Source organism: Bubalus bubalis, chromosome 5, assembly GCF_019923935.1.
Source record: "Bubalus bubalis isolate 160015118507 breed Murrah chromosome 5, NDDB_SH_1, whole genome shotgun sequence".
NCBI lineage: Eukaryota > Metazoa > Chordata > Mammalia > Artiodactyla > Bovidae > Bubalus > Bubalus bubalis.
The window spans coordinates 7,649,945-7,670,429 of record NC_059161.1 but is presented as its reverse complement, the minus strand read 5'-3'; the positions used below and the strand labels follow the sequence as shown (position 1 = coordinate 7,670,429).

Genomic DNA, 20,485 nt, shown 5'->3' with positions numbered 1-20,485 from the left:
AGTAAAGAAACAGCCTCAGAAAAATTAATAAGGTCCCCCAACCTTTCCAATAGATCCTCAAAGTCAAACCTCTTTCTACAATGAGAGTAAGAGGATATTTAACTTTTCACTTTCATTCACTCAAATGAGCTCCTGGGTTTTTCCGAGGCCATGGAACAGACTGAATGCAGGAGCAGATATGAGAATCCAGTTGTTTCTTCTGTGCCAGTCATTAGAGAGATTTGCAATGTAAAACAATGTCACTCTTCTCATCAAACGTATTTTTTGGTTTTAGAAAATATACAGTTTTAAAAATTAATACATTTTAGATTAACAAGTAGTAGACTTACTGTTGGGTTTTTAAAAATAAATTGAAAAAATATTTTAAATTTTTCTTAGGTTTTAACTTCTAATTTACATATCATTGAGCTATAACTCACATAAACAAAAACTCTTTGGGGTCCTCAATAATTTTTAAGAGTGTGAAGGGATAAGGCCAAAGAAAAACTAGAAATGCCCAAACAGAGAATTACTGGAGGCTACTAAAAGAGGTTTCTTTAACCAGTTTATTCTACGCAAACGATGGGAAAAAAAAAAAAAAAAAAACAACAGGTGAAGTATGAGAAACATTAATCAAACCAAACCACATAAAATACTACAGTTTCCTTAATGTAAAATCTGCATGATGTAATTCAACAATAAGATTTTTATAAACAATGAGGCTATCACTTTTTAAGTTATCAGATACAAGAGAAAAGCATCTCTTCAACATTTGTACATGGACAAGAAATGTAAAGCTTCTCTTGTATTTTTCCTTAAAATTCTAAATTAATGTCTCACTTTTACAATTTTCAACTTCTTTTTGTTATTATTTACATAAGCCAGTCTTTGGAAACAGCAAATAAAGAACTCTATAATAACTTAAGAAAAATAAAAGTTTTTCATAAGAAGAAGAACAATATCACAGTCCTCATTGTTCCTATTATCTGGTAACACTAAGCAATATACCTGTGTTGCTAAGGAGGAAAGAGGAACACTAAGTTTCATAATCAGATTTTACATACTAAATTACTAGAGAAAACCACCTTCTCTAAACAACAGAATTATCCATTGCTGAGAATTCAACAGCAGATTCAAGGGTGAATACTCTCAAAAGCTTTCTAGGGACATGGGAAAAAAGCTCTCTAGAAAACTATTTGGACAATGGATTTAAACATAGAAAGTAATAAGATATGTCCTTCTTCTTAAAGTATATAAAAATGTCATTCTATGATGACATACAATTCATTTTTATGCTATATAGTAGCAATTCATGGGCAATAAAAAGGTAGCTGAACATAATTTATTTCATAGATCTTTTACTCTCACAGAATAATGTCTAAAGGTTAGTTTACTGTATGTCAGAATCAAGCTTTTTAATGTATATCGTATTTTTAAAATAAAGTAATAAACAGTAGATAGGAAGACTAAACAAGAGAAGCAGCGATATGATACTTACAAATTTTATCTTGTGAATTCTTCCTTGCACTGTATCCTGAACCAAGATCTGGGAACCCGCCAACATTTTCAAAACAGAACTTCTTATTAATATAGAGAAAAAGGAGCAGCATCAAGATAATAAACACCCCAACAGCAGACAAAAATCCAACTGCCTCTGGAGATACTGGAGGGAAAAAGAGTCACAGCTGTAAACATTTATTCTTCTTCAAGTTACAAATAAGAAGGAAACCCCTACATTGTGTTAAGATTGCTGCCTTATTTGAATTTTATTTTTAAATTTTCATAGTTCACAACAGTTCAGTTTGTGAGAAAAATAAACTGCACAGTTTAATGAGTTGTTCAATTTATTCAAAAGTATATTAAAATTTATTTAAGAGTATATTAACAGTTTCCCTGTAAATTATGTGGGAACAATCTTAAAAAGAAATGAGTCTATAAAAGAAGCAGTTACCATATTATTTAGTCCACTGACGGGTATTAAAAAAATTTTAAAACAAGATTTAGAAAAACTTATTTCCCAAGCACTTAAATTTATGAGAACGTACACTACTGCTGTTATCTCTAAAAGCTTCAATGGTCTTTTTGTGTTAAACCAACTCTGGACTTTTTAACTTGGCATTGAAAACTCCAGCCTCTTTTCAATACTACTCTCCAATCAGATGATTCCATTTACCACATGCCGTGTTTTTGTCTGCCTCCTCCCCTTGCCAGGAGTGACTGAGTATCCTCTCTATACCAAATCCCACTCATTCATTCAGCCAACAAATACTCTGGAGCAGCGGCCATACACTGAGCATATCACACATGCATTTCCTATCTTCCTTGAACAGGCTGGTGAAGGCAGTCACAACGCGGTGCAACCAAGGTTATGTAACCCAGTGCTGAAGGATCAAGTAAGCTTTTCTGCGAGTTACGGTTCCTGTAATTGTAAGAATTAGCCAAAAAAGTGAAAGCGAACGTCGCTCAGTCGTGTCCGACTCTTCGCGACCCCATGGACTACACAGTCCATGGAATTCTCCAGGTCAAAATACTGGAGTGGGTAGCTGTTCTCTTCTCCAGGGAGCTTCCCAACCCAAAGATCAAACCCAGGTCTCCCACATTGCAGGCGGATTCTTTACCGTCTGAACCACCAGGGAAGCCCAAGAATTAGCCAAGTGAACACTATTTCATACAGAAGAAACAGCATGTGAAAACAAGAGACAGGATATCACTGTGCATTCCAGAAACTCCATGAATACATGAGAATCATGAATACAAGAGAATACATGAAATCATCCAGGGAGATTTGGTAGAGTGAGGACAAAACCTTCTCCAACTTCTCCAATCCTTAGTCATCTCTTTCTTTTCAACTTCTGCATTATCTCTCTCTGGGACTAGTCATTTGGAATTAAACAGAACTAAACTTTTGTAATCTCAGTGCCTGACTTAAGCATTAGTAGACAATGAATCAAAAGCCTCAAATCCCACCCTACTCTTTCCTCCTCCACTGCTCAAGCAGCGACTAAAATGTCATCTCCTCCAAAATTCCTTTCTTAATCTGAAGAACCATGACAATCAGCATCTAACTCTTTTGTTAAAACTGAAGTCACCCACCAGTCAATGATGAGTGCTCTACTCTGCTAGCTTTTCAGCATTTGTGAAAGCTTGGCATCGCAGGTGCAGAACTAATATGACATTATGGTCTGTTCAAAGCTGGGTCAACAGTACTGCAGCAGAGGACAGAGCAGAGAAAGATACTGCAAAGGAGGCGTGACGAGCGTGAGGCAGAAGGTGGCAGGAATGGTGGAAGCGCTCTGAATAGCAGCCTGGTGCGGAGGAACAGATCCTGCTACCAGAACCAAGACATTATGCCTAGACATTAGCCCTTTCTGTCTCATTCTCAGGCTGGCGAATAGTCAGGAAAGAGAATATAGTTTAATAAAAGAATCTAAGGTATATGACATAAAACAGTGATACACATCAAGCCTGAAGGTTAAGGCAAAAAAAAAACAACAGGTAAAAAGATTATCATCAGCAGATCTAAAAGCTAGGAAGATCGCAGCAGGACAGACTCTGGTATGAAGACACAAAATTCTCAATGTGACCATATTCATTATTACATTGTAAACAGCACATATCGATAGGAGCTCCCCTTTCAGCTCAGGCCCAAAGCACACTAAAATGTGATGCCGTAAGTGAACACACAGCGTTAGCTATAATAATAAGCGGCTTAAAATCTGCCATCCCGTACGGCTGAGTCCCTTCACTGTTCACCTGAAACTCACAACACTGTTAATCGGCTATACCCCAATACAAAATGCTTTTGGTGTTAAAAATAAGTAAGTAAGTAAGTAAAATTAAAAAAAAGTCTCCCATCTCTTAGAAGACTCCACGAAGGAGGAAACATAACTCACCTCACTTACGAAAGCTAGTTATTGCTAATAAAAACAATATAGCATATATTATGTGCTATTCACTCTTTCAAGTACTTTATATTAACTCTTTTAATTGTCACAATTTTCCTCTCATTTACCCCCACTATAAATTGAGACATGGAGCTATTATACCATGTGCCCAGCTAGAAAGCAGAAGAATCAGGATTCAAGCCCTGTCTGGCTCCAGAGTCTGTGTATTTAACTACTGCTCATATTTCTCCTGTGTTCCTTGTCTTCCCTTTCCACCTTTCCTACACCTTTCCTCAATCCTTATTTCTGTGTTCCTCTTTCATTTCCCTCCTCCCTTCCCACTTATAAATTTAACCCAGGGAGAAAGGCCAACTATAAACAAGTATAATACAGCAAGCACGACAAGAGAAGTACTGAATATAAGTAGTGCTGCTGCTGCTGCTGCCAAGTCCCTTCAGTCGTGTCCGAACTGGAACACACAGAAGGAATACTACCCGGCAAAGTTACAAATGCTTCAGAAAGGAGATCACACTTGGGTTGGGTATGAAAGATTAATAGGAGCTCTATTAAAGAGTAAAGGGCAGATGAAAGAGCGTGATCAAAGACCAGGAACAGTGCGCGTGGCGTCCCCTCGGCACTAATGGGTAACAGTCATGGCTGTCTTATCTACCTTTGTCTCCTCTAAGTACTTAGCACAATGCTACCAGTTGACATTATACAAACATTTGTAAATGCATGAATGAAGGTGTGTTCAGGAAAGATCAAAAGTATGCCAGAACAGTTACTGAAAATGAAAGCAAGGTTCAAACTGCCAAAGAACCCTGAATACCATCCTACAGACTTTGCACTTGTAGAGATATATTCCCTAAAACAATCAGAAAACATGGCAAACAGTAGGGAGTGAATGGTGGCCAAGTATGAGGACTAAACGGTTGCAGCGACGGCAGAGAAGAGGGGTGAGTTTGTTCAGAGAAAATTGGTAACAATCCAGTCAATTAATGGAGAGAATGAGGATAAAGAGAAGTAGAAGGTAATTCTAAAGTTTCTAGCTTGAGCGAATGGGTGAATGGTGCTGTGCTGAGCTTAATCACTCAGTTGTATCCGACTCTTTGCAACCCCACGGACTGTAGCCCACCAGGCTCCTCTGTCTATGGGATTCTCCAGGCAGGAATACTGGAGTGGGTTGCCATGCCCTCTTCCAGGGGATCTTCCCAACCCAGGGATCGAACCCAGGTCTCCCACATTGCAGGCGGATTATTTACCATCTGAGACACTAGAGAAGCCCAAGAATACTGGAGTGGGTATCCTATCCCTTCTCCAAGGGATCTTCCCAACCCAGGAACCAAACCAGGCTCTCCTGCATTGCAGGTTGATTCTTTACCATCTGAGCTACCTGGGAAGCCTAGGTGAATGGTAACACCACTTAAAAAAATGAAAAAATACGAACGTAAAGGCACGTGGTTTAGAGCATGGGAGCCGAGAAATCAGTGGAAGAAGAGAGGCAGGTAGCAAGTTTAGGTTTTGACATGTTACTTTAGCATGTCTGCAGACTACTGCAGTGTGGATGTCCAGTAAAGAGAGAAATATGACAGTGCTCTGAGGAAGGTCAGGTTCATTATAAAGAGTTGGGAGTTCTCCTTTTGCTCATGCATGCGAAAGACATCACTGACGAAATACAAACCTCACGGGCAAATGACGAGTACTATGCTTTAATGGAAAATCTCCTACTTCACAAATTTTCAGATCAATACAAACCATTAAATTGAACAAAATGAAAACAGAATCTTTCCTCACTAGAAAATGGTGGAAGGTGCCTTATACTCACAAGGCAAATACACTATATAACTCCCTTTTAATCCACTGCTTGGCTAAACGCCCATTCTCTACATTCATGGAAAAACATTTTGTATTTAAAATTTTAAAATAGTAATATAATTGTAGAAAAGAAATAACATTTTCTGACAGAAAATATTAAAAAGCTTCAGACTTTTACTTTTTCACCCTTATGTCAGGATTGAGATAATATTTAATTATTATTTGATTATCCCACTTGTCCATAAAACTAAGATGGAACAATACACTGAAATCACCCTGAAGATATGAATATGATACACTATCAAAAAAGTTAAATAAAATGACATGAACTCAAACCTCACTAATACAAAATATATTTTTTACTATCTGATGGAATTTATTCCTAAATTCTTTTACTATGAATCTGCTTAAAAAGCCACAGAAATATTTCTAAGATTATGATTAATTTATCTACAGATAAATCTACTCTCTCCAAACATTCTAGGTCATTTGCTACAGGCAAGTAAATGCTATTTTAAATGTATATTACCTTTTAATGGAGAACCTTCAAAGTCTCTAACAGCACACAGTTAATTAAAGTTAATAAGTTAATATTATACATTTAAAGAACTAAATTTGCTGAATCAAATTTAATTAAACAATAAAACCAAGACCAAAGAATAACAAAATTAATAATATCAAACATTTAAGGAGTGCTTAATATTTGCTGGGGGCTGCTTTAGAAAATGCATTACAAGCATTATCAAACTGAATTCTCACTACAACCTCATTTTTCAGGTATGGGAACTGAGGCTCAGTAAGAATAAGGAGAATTTTCAAGATCTTAAAATTATTATTCAGTGAGATGAAATCTTGATATGAATACTGGCACACTGATTCCTGCTCCCAAAATGTTAAACACTAATCCCTACTGCTTTCTATTTGCCAGGCGCTATTATAAACTTTCATTTTAAATGTAATGCTCAAAACGATTTTGTGATAATAAATACTACATATTATCTTAGGCTTTAGATTAGAAAACTGAAGCTTGGAGAGTGATAAGTTTGTCTAAAGTCACAAATCTAGGAAATGATAGAACCTGGATTTGAACCCAGATACTTTGACTCCAGAGTCCACGGTCTTAAAACACCAAGTAATACTACAGCTTCCTTAAATGCCAACCTGAAATATAAAAATAAGGGAAAGCCATGTGATCAAATAACATAGCTTAGTACATACATTATGAAAAAACATTTCATGGGTTAGCTTTGTATATATGTTAAAATATACGAACTGATTTCAGCTTTCTCAAATATACAAATCATAAAACTGGAATCATAGTATTTTTTATTCAAGATACTTTTGAAAGCTAATAAGATAAAAATTTAAAAACAAAGTATTCTATAGAATAATAAGCCTGACAGGCATTAGATATGCTCAATAAAAATATAAGGAAGGTGTCTGTGAGCTATATGATTCTCTATATGAAGTATCTAAAGACTACACTGCAAAGTCAAAAAGGGAACAAGGTATAGCATCTCACCAGAAAATACGAAAAGTTTAGCTTGTCCAAGATTAATAATTATTTATGCTATGTATGTAGAACTGGCTTTGCAGTTATCTATACTATATATTTACAAAAGAATATATATATATATTTACAAAAGGTAAGCTAAAAAAATACCACCTTCTGCCAAAAATACAAAGATGTACTGAAATATAATTATAAGGGAGATATTTATTTATTAAACTAACACTTTCAATATAAATTTATTTCTATAATAATATTCTTTTCTAATGTATATCAAAATATATTAACTTTTAGTCACAAAATAAATATTATAAAGCTATTTTGCCCATTATATTTCAAATACATACAAAATAAACAAGTACTTATGATTCCTATACAGTAATTCTTTTAAAAATAAGAATAAAGAGAAACAACTTACAGTTTGCATCATAAGGTCTTTATTGCTGATTTGTGCTGCTGGGCAAGAAATACTAGTCCTCTAACACTGTCATGGAGTCTTAAATAATTCATTTAATAGATGCAATTCTATCTCTTGAACAAAATGTGAACTATATAAGAAGTCGACTTCCACTTTTAAAAGAATATTGCTCCCTATTTAATAATCCCTGAATATTTTCCCAGACTTTAATCAGAAAAACCCCTCCATTGATTTTTCTCTGGTTTGGATATAAAACAGATCACCTATCAGAGATCCAAGAAACAAGGTAGGAAGATAAAAGATTAATTTGATGTTTTGCTTAAATTTCCTTCTGTAACATCTGAGTTACTCCCACAAATAAAAACTTCTGTGAAATTTTTATATTATAATACAAATGATGAAAAACTGAAAGAATGACATATAAATCAAAGAAAGGAATAATATATATCTATAAATCTAGATTTTATTAAAAAATAATCACTAAAAAACATTTACTCACACGTGACATAGTTGGCTGCTGAGTAATTTAAAGGGACGACGGGGGAAAGGCACTGATGCGATAGAATGGGACACTGACAAAGATCTTAGACACAAAACTCCCCTCTGGGAGACGGTCACCTGACCAGGCTGATAAGACAGAGGCCACCCAACTTGTTTCAGATGGCAAACCATCAACACATTAAATCTGTATTTCCTCTAAGCAAAACGTAAATTGGAATTTCATTCAAGTCCCGAAACAGCAAAAAAATACTAATTTTTTTTAAAAAACTGAAAAAAAGAAAGCAAACACTTATGAAGTATGGAACACCAAATACATAATACATTTAAACTTTACACTTAATACTTAGGCTTGATAATAATGTACTTACTACACTTAGGATAATATATTTAAAGCAAATACTTGTTAAGAATAAATCAAGCTCTATGTCTGAAAGAGATTTTTCTTCAAGGGCAGTCTTGACTGAGGCTTCCAAATTATAATTCCAATGAAGTTTAGCCTACGAGAAACTTTTTTCCTGGTAAATCACCCAACATCAAAGCATACACATTCTTTTAAACAACAAAGAAGAGTTACCTGCTTCAAATTTTTTCTCTATTCAGTGTGTATGAATTCCTCAAAAATTATCCGAATCTCAAATGGTATGGACAACAGATAAAGTCACTTCTTCCCCTTTTACTTTTTCAATGATTATTTGCCCTTCCTTTTCAGTAAGATCTTCATTGATAAGATTCTGAAACGTCAACACAACGCCAACTGCAGGAGAATCCTTCTAGTTAAAGCCAAACTCATGTCAAATAGTTTTAGATATGCTTATTCCAAAATCACTGCAGATGGTGACTGCAGCCATGAAATTAAAAGATGCTTACTCCTTGGAAGGAAAGTTATGACCAACCTAGATAGCATATTCAAAAGCAGAGACATTACTTTGCCAACAAAGGTCCGTCTAGTCAAGGCTATGGTTTTTCCTGTGGTCAGGTATGGATGTGAGAGTTGGACTGTGAAGAAGGCTGAGCGCCGAAGAATTGATGCTTTTGAACTGTGGTGTTGGAGAAGACTCTTGAGAGTCCCTTGGACTGCAAGGAGATCCAACCAGTCCATTCTGAAGGAGATCAGCCCTGGGATTTCTTTGGAAGGAATGATGCTAAAGCTGAAACTCCAGTACTTTGGCCACCTCATGAGAAGAATTGACTCATTGGAAAAGACTCTGATGCTGGGAGGGATTGGGGGCAGGAGGAGAAGGGGACGACAGAGGATGAGATGGCTGGATGGCATCACTGACTCGATGGACGTGAGTCTCAGTGAACTCCGGGAGTTGGTAATGGACAGGGAGGCCTGGCGTGCTGCGATTCATGGGGTCGCAAAGAGTCGGACACGATTGAGCGACTGATCTGATCTGATCTGATGCTTATTTCAGACTTTAATTCTAAACCATTGAATTCTGATAAATACAAACCAGTTTCTTTCACATCTAAGAACTTCCTCCTATATTTTAATATTATGTCAACTAGTTCTCTTTAAATTTTTCATATTATTATATATTTTTCCAACTTTACTGAAGCACAGTTGACAACTGAAAACTGTAAATATTTAAGGTACAACTATGAATATTCACCACAAACAAGCTAACTGATACATCCATCACCTCAGTCATCATCTTTTGTGGGTATTTGTGGTGAGAACACATTATGATCTCTTGCCAGGGACACAACCCAGTATCAATAATTTCAGTCACATTGCTATGCGTTCAATCTCCAGAACTGATGCATCTTGCATAAATGAAACCTTGTGCTGGAGCAGAATGAAACAGGCAGCAGTTTCGGTCTTGGTCCTTCACCGCTGTGAATCCAACCTTCAAATCATTAAAGTAGGGACTAATTTCGGTCAAAAATGCTTTCAGAATAAGGAGTGGTTCTGGAAGTTAACCAAGTCACCCATAACAAGATTGGCATTCATTACATAGCTGAAGAAAGAATCTATCAGTCAAAAAGGGAAAAGATGAGCAATGGAATGATGAAACTAAGAGGAATAAAGCTTGGTGGTGCACCATGACACACCTTTCAGTAGTGTCCATTTCAGTGGGAGATTTAGGGAGATATTACATAATTTAACCACTAGGTAAACTTTTTTATATTTTAAATTAATAATAACAAAAAAAAGAAAATTTTTGCAATTAAAAAAGTAAAATTCAAAACAATGAAGCTTTAATACTTTTAGCAGATAGCTTTGTGGACCCATAGGGGATAAACGTTCTCTTTTCTGTCAGTGTACATGCATGAGAAGTACCAAATGCACCTTCATTTATTCAATAGATACTAAGCAACAGGAATGAGAGCCCGAACAAGACAGATGTGGCTCCTGACCCCAGAGACTTAACAGTGTAAGTGCTACAAGGCATCTGACCTTTACTTGGGAGATAGAGACTTCCTGGAGGAAATGACTCCTAAACTAAAATATGAAGATATAAAGATTCTAAAATAAGAAAGAAGAGAGATGAAGCAAAGAGAAAAAAAGAGTATTTATGGTTTAAAAAAAGAACTCACAGAAAAGACAGAAATACATTTTAAGAGAATAAAATAAAAAGTACATAGTGTCTAGAGATAAAGCTGGATAGAGAGCAATGCAAAATCATGAAAAGACTCTATAAAGATTGTTGAGGAACCTGAATTCTATCCTGAAATCAATGGGGCCTCTAAGTGGCTTCCCAGGTGGTGCAGTTAGTAAAGAATCCACCTGCCAATGCAGGAGATACAAGAGATGTGGGTTCAATTCCTGGGTCAGGAAGATCTTCTGGAGAAGAAAAATGACAACTCATTCCAGTATTCTTGACTAGAAAATTCCATGGACTGAAGAGTATGGCAGGCTTCAGTCCATGGGGTCGTGAAGAATCAGACATTACTGAGTACCACATGATAAGTTCACTCTGGTATAGAAATAAGGATGCGAGTGGACTAGTAAAACACATTTCGTAATTTCAGCAATCCAAGCTAAAAACCAGTGATAACCCGACATACTAGATGGCCCAGCTAACAGACTAGAAGAAAGAGGTACTTGCTGGAGCCTACCTTTCAGGCTGTCTCAATTATCTAAACTAGTGAATGCAGCAACACATATGTAAGCTCCTATATTAATTTTTTAAAATACTTTTCCTCTACCTGCTCCATTAATGCTCCTATTTCCAATGATAGGAACTTCCAATCCATGGCATGATATCACAATCTTCTAGCAAAATATAAACTACTTAAGGATTTTGTGAACACATATACAAGCTAGCAAGCCACTCACATGCTTTGACAAGTGATCTTTCTTCTATGACGATCCCATTGATATTCAGGTAAATGAAATATAGTCTGTGGGTTAAATGCCAAATGCTATTATTTTTTTAAGGAGAACCATGGCAGTGACACAAGAAAAGATTAGTACAGGTTATCAAAATACCAACTTTTAATTAGAAAAACATGTGACACTAAACAATCGTCTTTATGTCTCACTGAATATTTCAGGATGGGTTGTTGATTTCTTTCTGTTAAAGAATGACTAGTTATGTAGACAAAAAAACAGATACCATGTCTAGCATTCTTGGGAAAAGCTCACAGTTTCCTCTAAAATGAAAATTTTAATTTAATCTACAAACTTACAGATAGCATCTAGATTCTAGATGAAAATCTGAAAGCCCAACAAGACAGTCACTAGGCTTCAGGGCAGGTCATACCACTCAGGCCATCTCGCAGGCAGGTGCTAATATTAGAGCCAGCTTTGCTTTTTTGCCTTGTGCCAACCTCTCTGGTTCATCACAACTGCCTTAATTGGTGACTCAATCTATTGTCATTAGAGGACATACAAGTCACTCCCTCTCTAACTGAATATTCTCTTTTTCTGGCCCAGCAACCTAAGATGAGGGAAGAGCAAATAGCTGTGGACATGACTGAGTGCTAAGATATGGACATGGACAGAGGCAGAAAGAACAAATCCACACAGAAGGATGGAAGATTACATCCCAAACTCAATGACTCGGTCTCAGCTTAGGGGCTTCCCTGGTGGCTCAGACTGGAAATAGAACTGCCATATGACCCAGCAATCCCACTGCTGGGCATACACACTGAGGAAACCAGAATTGAAAGAGACATGTGTACCCCAGTGTTCATTGCAGCACTGTTTACAATAGCCAGGACATGGATGCAACCTAGACATCCATCGGCAGACGAATGGGTAAGAAAGCCGTGGTACATATGTACAATGGAATATTACTCAGCCATTAAAAAGAATGCATTTGAATTGGTTCTAATGAGGTGGATGAACTGGAGCCTATTATACAGAGTGAAGTAAGTCAGAAAGAAAAACACCAATACAGTATACTAACACATTTATATGGAATTTAGAAAGATGGTAACGATGACCCTATGTGCGAGACAGCAAAACAGACACAGATGTAAAGAACAGTCTTTTGGACTTTGTGGGAGAAGGCGAGTGTGGGATGATTTGAGAGGGTAGCATTGAAACGTGTATATTATCATATGTGAAGCGGATCGCCGGCCCAGGTTCGATGAATGAGACAGGGTGCTCAGGGCTGGTGCACTGGGATGACCCTGAGGGATGGGATGGGGAGGGAGGTGGGAGGGGGGTTCTGGATGGGGAACACACGTGTGCCCATGGCTGATTCATGTCAATGTATGTCAAAAACCACTACAATATTGTATAGTAATTAGCCTCCAATTAAAATAAATTAAGTAATTAAAAAAAAAAAAAGAATCTGCCTGTAATGCAGGAGACCTGGTTTGATCCCTGGGTTGGGAAGATACCTGGGAGAAGGGAACAGCTACCCACTCCAGTATTCAGGCCTGGAGAATTCCATGGACAAAGGAGTCTGGCAGGCTACAGTTCATGGGGTCACAAAGAGTTGGACACAACTGAGAGACTTTCACTTTAAATCAGCTTAAAGAAAATAACTCTATAAACTGTTATTTCATACCTTTGCCAATAAACTGAATGAAGGAACTGAGAATACATTCATTAATTTTGTAGATGATGTTAGGAACATTATGTTGGGCATGGTGGCTAATTCATTAAAAGAAAGGTACATGAGGAATCTCAAAATACTAAAGAAATAATACACCAAAACAAAATGAAGTTCAACATACATAATGCCAAGTTACTATCCCGCTAGGAGCCAAATGCTGATAAAGGTTAATGAAAATTTTGGCTTAATAAAATGTGCTAAGCAAAAATGTAAAATAATGTTATAGTACGTGTAAGATAAATATCAGCAGCATAAAGTTTTTAACAAGTGAAAACTAAGCCTTCTATTATGCCATCGGATTCTTATTAAAGCAGTTAGGTTATCTCATATTCAAAACAATGTTCAATTTCTAGTCTCCTTGAGTTCCAGTGAAAATAGCAGTCTGATATCCCATCTCTTGTATTTTCACAAATATCTTGATATTACTTGGAGGCTAATGAAAGTGTAATTCAGTCTTAAATGCTGTGTTCTTTTATCATAAAAGGATGAAACAGTCAATTAAAGAAGTTTTAAAAAGAAGGCATAAAATAGCCCTAGAAAGAAAGCAGTAGAAATAATAAAGATAAAAGCATCAATTACTTAAGATTAAAAACAATACAAGAATTCAAGAACTTTTTCTTAGATTTGGGGGGGTGGAGAACTAAAATAAAATATATACACCTTCATCAAGTCTAATCAATAATTACAATAAAACTAATGAATAATTACAATAAAACTAACCCTAATTCAGGGAATTCTGTGGTGGTCCAGTGGTTAGGACTGCACACTTTCGATGCGGGGGGCCAGGGCTCCATCCCTTATCAGGTAACTGAGATCTGGCATGCCCTGTGGCATGAAAAGGGGGAAAAAAAGAAAAACCACTAATTCCAGGTTTACTATGCCATATTTTACAGGTAACATTCCCATTCACATTCTGTAACCCTACCCTTGAAGAAAAGGAAACTGAAACTTGATGGATTGAATAATTTCAAATTCACAGAGATGTTAAGTGGCAGAGTCAAGATTCAAACAAAAGTTTTTTAACTCAGATCTCATTATCTGAACCAACATACTGTTTACAAATACAGAATACAGAACAGAGACATAACCATAGGTAGGGAGGATATTTAAATTTTTTAAGGAAATACTTTGTATACCTCAGCACAGATATCCAAACATCTACAAAATAAGCATAAAAAAAATTTTAAGTATAAAAGAATTACCTTAACTAAAGCACTGTTTTGTTTATTTTTTAGTATTTTTGTATGTGTTTAGTTGCTCAGTCATGTTGGACTCTTTGTGATCCTTTGGATTGTAACCTGCCAGGCTCCTCTGTCTGTGAGATTGTTCAGGCAAGAGTGGGTTGCCATGTCCTTTTCCAGGAATTATGGTGGCAACAAGCAAACACTGGGATTTTTGGCGTGTTTCAAACGTTGCAGAGATTTTGAAAGGGACTGAGCCAGGGCCTTCTTTCTCCCAACTGGTGCATGATCACTTATCTCAGCTTTCAAAAGAGTTTGAGCATTACTTCCCAACCACAAAAGATCCCCAAGCTGGGAAGGAATGGATCTGAGAACATTTATTAATAAGCCAGGTGAGCTGAATGACTGTGCTAGAAGAGAATGACTGGGCTTGAGATTGCAAAATGGTGGTCTTAAAAGTACATCTGAGACAACGTCAAATCTCTGTTAAGTTCAGGATTCAAGTCAAGGCAGAATATCTTGAGATGGCCACAAAAGCACTGAAAATCTTCCATGTCCAACATCCTCTCTTTGTGAAGCAGGGTTTTCTGCAGTGATAGCAACCAAAACGAGACTGTGACTGGACATAAGCAACACACTTGGAATGTCGCTGTCTCCTATAACCCCCAAGTGGGATTGTCTGGCTGCAGGAAAATTTTGCTCAGGGCTGCTACTGATTCTGCATTATGGTGAGTCATATAATTATTCCATTATATATCACAATGCAATAATAACAGAGGTACAGTGCACAACACACATAATGCACTTGAATCATCCCGAAGCCATCCCCCTGCCCCCGGTCTGTGGAAAAACTGTCTACCATGAAACGGGTCACTGGCGCCAAAAAGGCTGGGGAGCGCTAATCCGCCACTATGCCACACCCGTAACAGTCATTCCCAGATACATTCCCCATGTTTCAGTCTATATAAACTGGAAAAATCAAGCAGTTCTTCTGGATTATGGAACAACTCCTCAAGAGTCACTCTTTGTACTTCATGTCCAAGGCAGCTAAGACTCCAGTCCACTCAGGTCCAGAAGGACAGAGGGATGGTGGAGGAGGGTTTTAAGGAGAATCAGGAGTGTGTCACAAAGCAGCTGTCTCAGAAGAGGCACTGCAGCTTCCTTGGGCATGTCATGCTAACTCCAGACTCATCAGGCTCTTCCCATGTGTCATCATTCCAATTTTCAGGATCCCACCCTGCCCTGCCCCCACCGCAATCAACACCCTCATTTCAACAGCAGACATTCTACAAAGCTGGGGATCCAGTTTGCATTGTAATTTAGCCATTTTGAGGAAGAGATTTTGGATTTCATTTTCAGCCATCTCAGTTCTCTGAACTACAAGAGATAAGGCTCTCTTTAGGGGAAGACAGAGAAATTTTCAGGTGATTTATGAGCTGGGAATTCAAAACCCTTTGCTCACCTTTTTCTCCCCGGCCATGTTCATGAAACTTGTTATTCTGAAAAAATGTTACCAGGTGTCAAAAGACATGGTCACCCAAGGTCTCACCTCTTAAAAAGGATTTGATTAGGAGTATCCGCTGATGATCTTGTGCCTATCACTGCTGCCACACCAGGCCATGGACAACCAGTACTCTCTTTACTACTTAAAATAGAATGAGCACCTTTAAATCAAATCAGATCAAGTTGGAGAAATCCCAGAACAAATTCGGAACATGCATTCTTAAGATACTCTTCCTTTAAAAGTACTCTCAGTAACAAAATCTGTATTAGGGTTCTCCAGAGAAACAGAATAAAGAGGAGAGAGGGAGGGAAGGAAGGAGAGGAAGAGGGAAAGATTTATTTTGAGAAACTGGGCCGTAATATTGTTGGGGCTGGCAAATATGAAACATTAAGAACAGGCCAGCAGGCTGAAGACCCAGGGAAGAGTTGATGTTACTGTAGTCTTGCAGTCTATAGACAGAAATCCTTCCTTTTCGGCTGGATCTCAAGTCTTTCCTTTCAAGGCCTTCAATTGATTCGATGAAGCTCATCTGTATTATGTACGGTAATATGCTTTGCTCAAAAAATTACTGGCTTAAAGGTCAGTCATATCTAAAAAATACATCAGAGAAACATTTAGACTGGTGTTTGACCAAACAACTGAGTACTATACCCTAGCCAAGATGACACATAAAATTAACTCTCACAATATCCATACAAAAACCTGTACACAAAATTTTATAACAGTCTTATGTGTAATACCCCCAAAATGGAGAGCACACAACTGTCCTTCAACAAGTGAACATTTAAACAGACTGTGGTACACCAACACCGTGAAATACTCTCAGCAATAAAAAGGAGCAAATTACTGATACATGCAACAACTTGGGTGGAATTCAAGGGCATTATGCTACGCAAAAAAATCCAGTCTCAAAAGGTAACATATTATATAACTGTACTTATATAGCATATTAAAATTACAAAATCATAGAGTTAAAGAATAGAGTAGTTATTACTAGGCATTAAGGATATTCATTCAGGTCATTATGAAGATGTGTTTATTAATATAAGAGGGATTTTTTTGGTTAAGAATTCATGGGAAGGTTTAGAGAGAAAATGTTTAAAGAGACGCATAATGATTTTCACTAAACCAGATATTAAAATAATTACCAAGATTAACAAGAGAATAGACAGAACAATGAAACCATATAAGAAGTTCAGTATATTTGTATACATAGTGAGCCAGAATATGATAAAGAAGGTTATCTCAAATCAGTGAAGAAAAAATAAACTCAGAGGCTATTCAATAAGCAATGCTGTCATCTTTGGGTGTAGATACAGGGATTTCACATACATATTAGCTATTTAAAAAATGTTTAAGTTTAAATGAATTTCGATTTTAGATAAAATTTACAAAAGCAAAACAAAAACTCATAAGGAAAAATGATTAATACTTTTTCCTGCATACAAATATAAAAATTCTATGCATCAAAAGATGCTATAATCAAAATTCAAAATTATACAATGAAGAGGACAGCAAAAACTAAGATATAGCAAAAAAAGAGAGAAAGAAAAGTTACCAGTCTTAACACGCACTTGATATTTTTAATAATCTTTAAACCTACAAGAGCAATTTCAAATAGACAGTCACCAAATAATTGTAAATGATCATTAAAGAGAAAAATATCCTAAGACTCTTTGTGTACATTCCAAAAGTCCCTGGTAAATGTAATGCAGTTGATCTGTGCAAGGGCAACAAAGGAAAATTAAGAGAATTAGAATTAAATTCTCCTTTGGGTCTGGTAAAGCCACTCCTGTCTTACCAAGGAATTTCTTTGTGAACAATCCCTAAAATCAAATCTTTTGTGCCTAAAATTGCCACCTACTCTGAAGACTGAGGTGCACATGACGCTGTTGAATACTTTGGTGGCTGTGTTGTTTGAAATCACACTGCTCCTACTGAAGGATTTTCTTTCATAAAGTTAAACATAATCTATCAAGTAATGCTGGTTTCTATTCTTAAATCTAATCCTATTCTATTCTTAAATTTGATTTAAGAATAGATGCCTAGATGACTATATAGTCCATCTGGGACAAACTAATTCAGCAGTCTTGGTAGCTATAAAAGTAAAGGGAAGGCTACTCCAAAAACTACAGAGCAGGCTATGGAAGGGATCTAATACTCAAAGTTCAATTTAGACACTTAGGGAGTTTTCATTAAAGACAACAGGAAGAAAAATAACATGAAAAATACCCGCACTCATGGTAAACAGAGAAAGGGAGGGTAAAACAACATACCAATTTGACAAAGCTTTTTAAACAAATAAATGAGAAAATAATCTTGCATGTGATTATTATTAATGAAATCTGCTATAAACTTTTAAAAATAGCTTAAAAATTAGGATATTCTTTGACATTGATAATCTATTTCCAGGAATTTTGTGTCAATGTAAAAATTACTTTTTTCTAAGGAAATAATCAAAGCTACTTGAAAACACTATAAATGTTTCTATTCAAAAATATTATTTGTAATAACAAATTTGTACATTTAAAAAAATCCAGAAATAGGAGATTGGTTAATAAATAATAGTATTCCCATACACTGGAACACTATATTATCATTAAAAATTAGATAAACAGTAAGAAAATAAATTGAAAAATGGTTGCTAATGTAGGAAAATATTCAATGTTACATTAGGTTAGAAAAATTCTGGACATAATCAACAGAGTGATACCTGTTTTGTTTAAGCTATGTATATATTTAAATTAAAAAATTATATGATAATATTGAAATATTAATTGTTATTGTGGAGGGTAGAATTATGTGCTATATATTTTCTAAACAATTGTCTGTATTTTCTAAATTACTGACAATGAAAAAATATTATTAGATGACCAGAAAAAAAGCTACTGTATTTCATTATATAAATATATATTGAAATTATATATAATGAAATTATATATATATAATATATATAACACCCACACACACACAGGATCCTTTTATTCTTAAAAAGGCAATACAGAACAATTTCCAAAATCTGATCTAAAGAGCACAAGATAACAGGATTTTAACATGTTATTTGCGACAAAAGAATGACAAAGTTTCTATAATAAAATACATTTTAGAAAAACTGGGCTAAATAGAGTCGAAAAGTCTTCTTCAGGCTTCCAGAGCCTTCAAACGCAAATTTTTCAACCTCAGCCACCTCCATACCAGCCCCTAGAGAGACTCCATAGAACCTCTATGAATTCGGAGAACCACTTAAAAATCGCCAGTCTCTTCTATTATTCTCACATGCTGGATATATTTTATAAAATGTAATGAGACAGGGAGGGGAGAAGAATGAATTACGTTACAATAGTGAACTTCCACAAGGCGATAATGTCTAAGTACATATTGGGACCAGGGAAAGGGGGCAAGAACTAAAGAAGACAGCAGATGGAAAGACGTGCAAACTTGACCTGCTTACTAAAACTGGTCTTATATGGACTATATTATAAACTATGCAAATTGCATACATATGCTTTTACATGTGATGACAAATCACACTGTGGTAGAATTTAAAGATACTATAAATTGAAATTATACATACACCTTAGCATTTAAATTAAAACTGCACCTTTGACTTTAAAAGCACCTGGGAGCTCAATGCTAAAATTTATGCAGCAGAAAACAAACTTCAGCATTATTTACCAAACAGATCTTCATATTAGCCATTAGATGGCACCACATATCTATTAGTTAACATAACTGTAATCTTCCCCCATGTGTTTAAAAAGTATTATAAAACATACTTATCTTTTAAGTAAATATCATACATGTTATCTTTTGTCATTATTAAATCTTAAGTTTTCAAATGAAGAAAAATAATTAAACAATTATATCAGTATCACCCTTTCTGCAACATTACAATTTAAAAAAACTACGTCCATTCAGAAATCAAACTGGAATGTTCTAAGACAACTATTGGAAAGTTAAATGGCAAATGGCTAGAGAACGTCTTCCCTTAAGACAAACAGAAGATAAGACTAATTTTCTACCTTAATTTTTTTCTACTTCTTTTCTTTCATAAATCTTACACTGTCCAGCTTCTAATTCTTCTCAATAATCTAATTACTGTCTACTGTTCTTACCTAAATTTCATCATATTTTATTCTCTAATCTAGGACTCTCAATTTCTATCAATTTAAAGTGTAGCTTCCTAGTCTTTACCCTGATACCCTCTGTTCCACATCTTTTTATCTACTATTCAGACACACAAAAAACTGCCCTATTCTGCTCACTGCTTTTTCCAATCCCAATTAAGATAGAGTAACAAGGATAAGATTGGCCCTACAACCTGAAAACACTGAAACACGAGACAAAATACACGAAAGACACTGGACACAGGCAGAAGGGCAGTGACCACGGAGAAAGGAAAAAAGTGATAATTATTATTTTCCAAGCTTACCGCCTGGAGAAAGTTTCCAGGCTGCAGCAAAGAGAAAGGGAGCCCAAGCAGTGCCCTGGGAATAAAAGGAGGCTAAGGAGGCCAGAGTTTGCACAGCTGAGTATCAGAGAATAGAAAGGGTTAGTCGCTCAGTCGTGTCTGATTTCCTCACGACCCCATGGACTGAAGCCCACCAGGCTCCTCTGTCCATGGAATCTTCCAGGCAAGAATACTGGAGTGGGTTGACATTCCCTTCTCCTAGGGATC

General features: G+C 36.1%; 1 protein-coding gene across 4 annotated transcripts in view; it reads right to left on the bottom strand.

Annotated features, from left to right (window-relative positions):
- SYT14 (synaptotagmin 14) overlaps nt 1-20,485 on the bottom strand; it is a 198,704-nt gene that overhangs the window by 140,254 nt on the left and 37,965 nt on the right. For 3 of the 4 annotated variants that reach the window (XM_025285400.3, XM_044942662.2, XM_044942663.2), the window contains one exon: nt 1,478-1,642. In XM_025285400.3, the coding sequence (XP_025141185.3) occupies nt 1,478-1,642 (165 nt within the window). Of the gene's footprint in view, nt 1-1,477; nt 1,643-20,485 lie in introns of those variants that run through there. The other variant, XM_025285396.3, reaches the window with a different exon arrangement.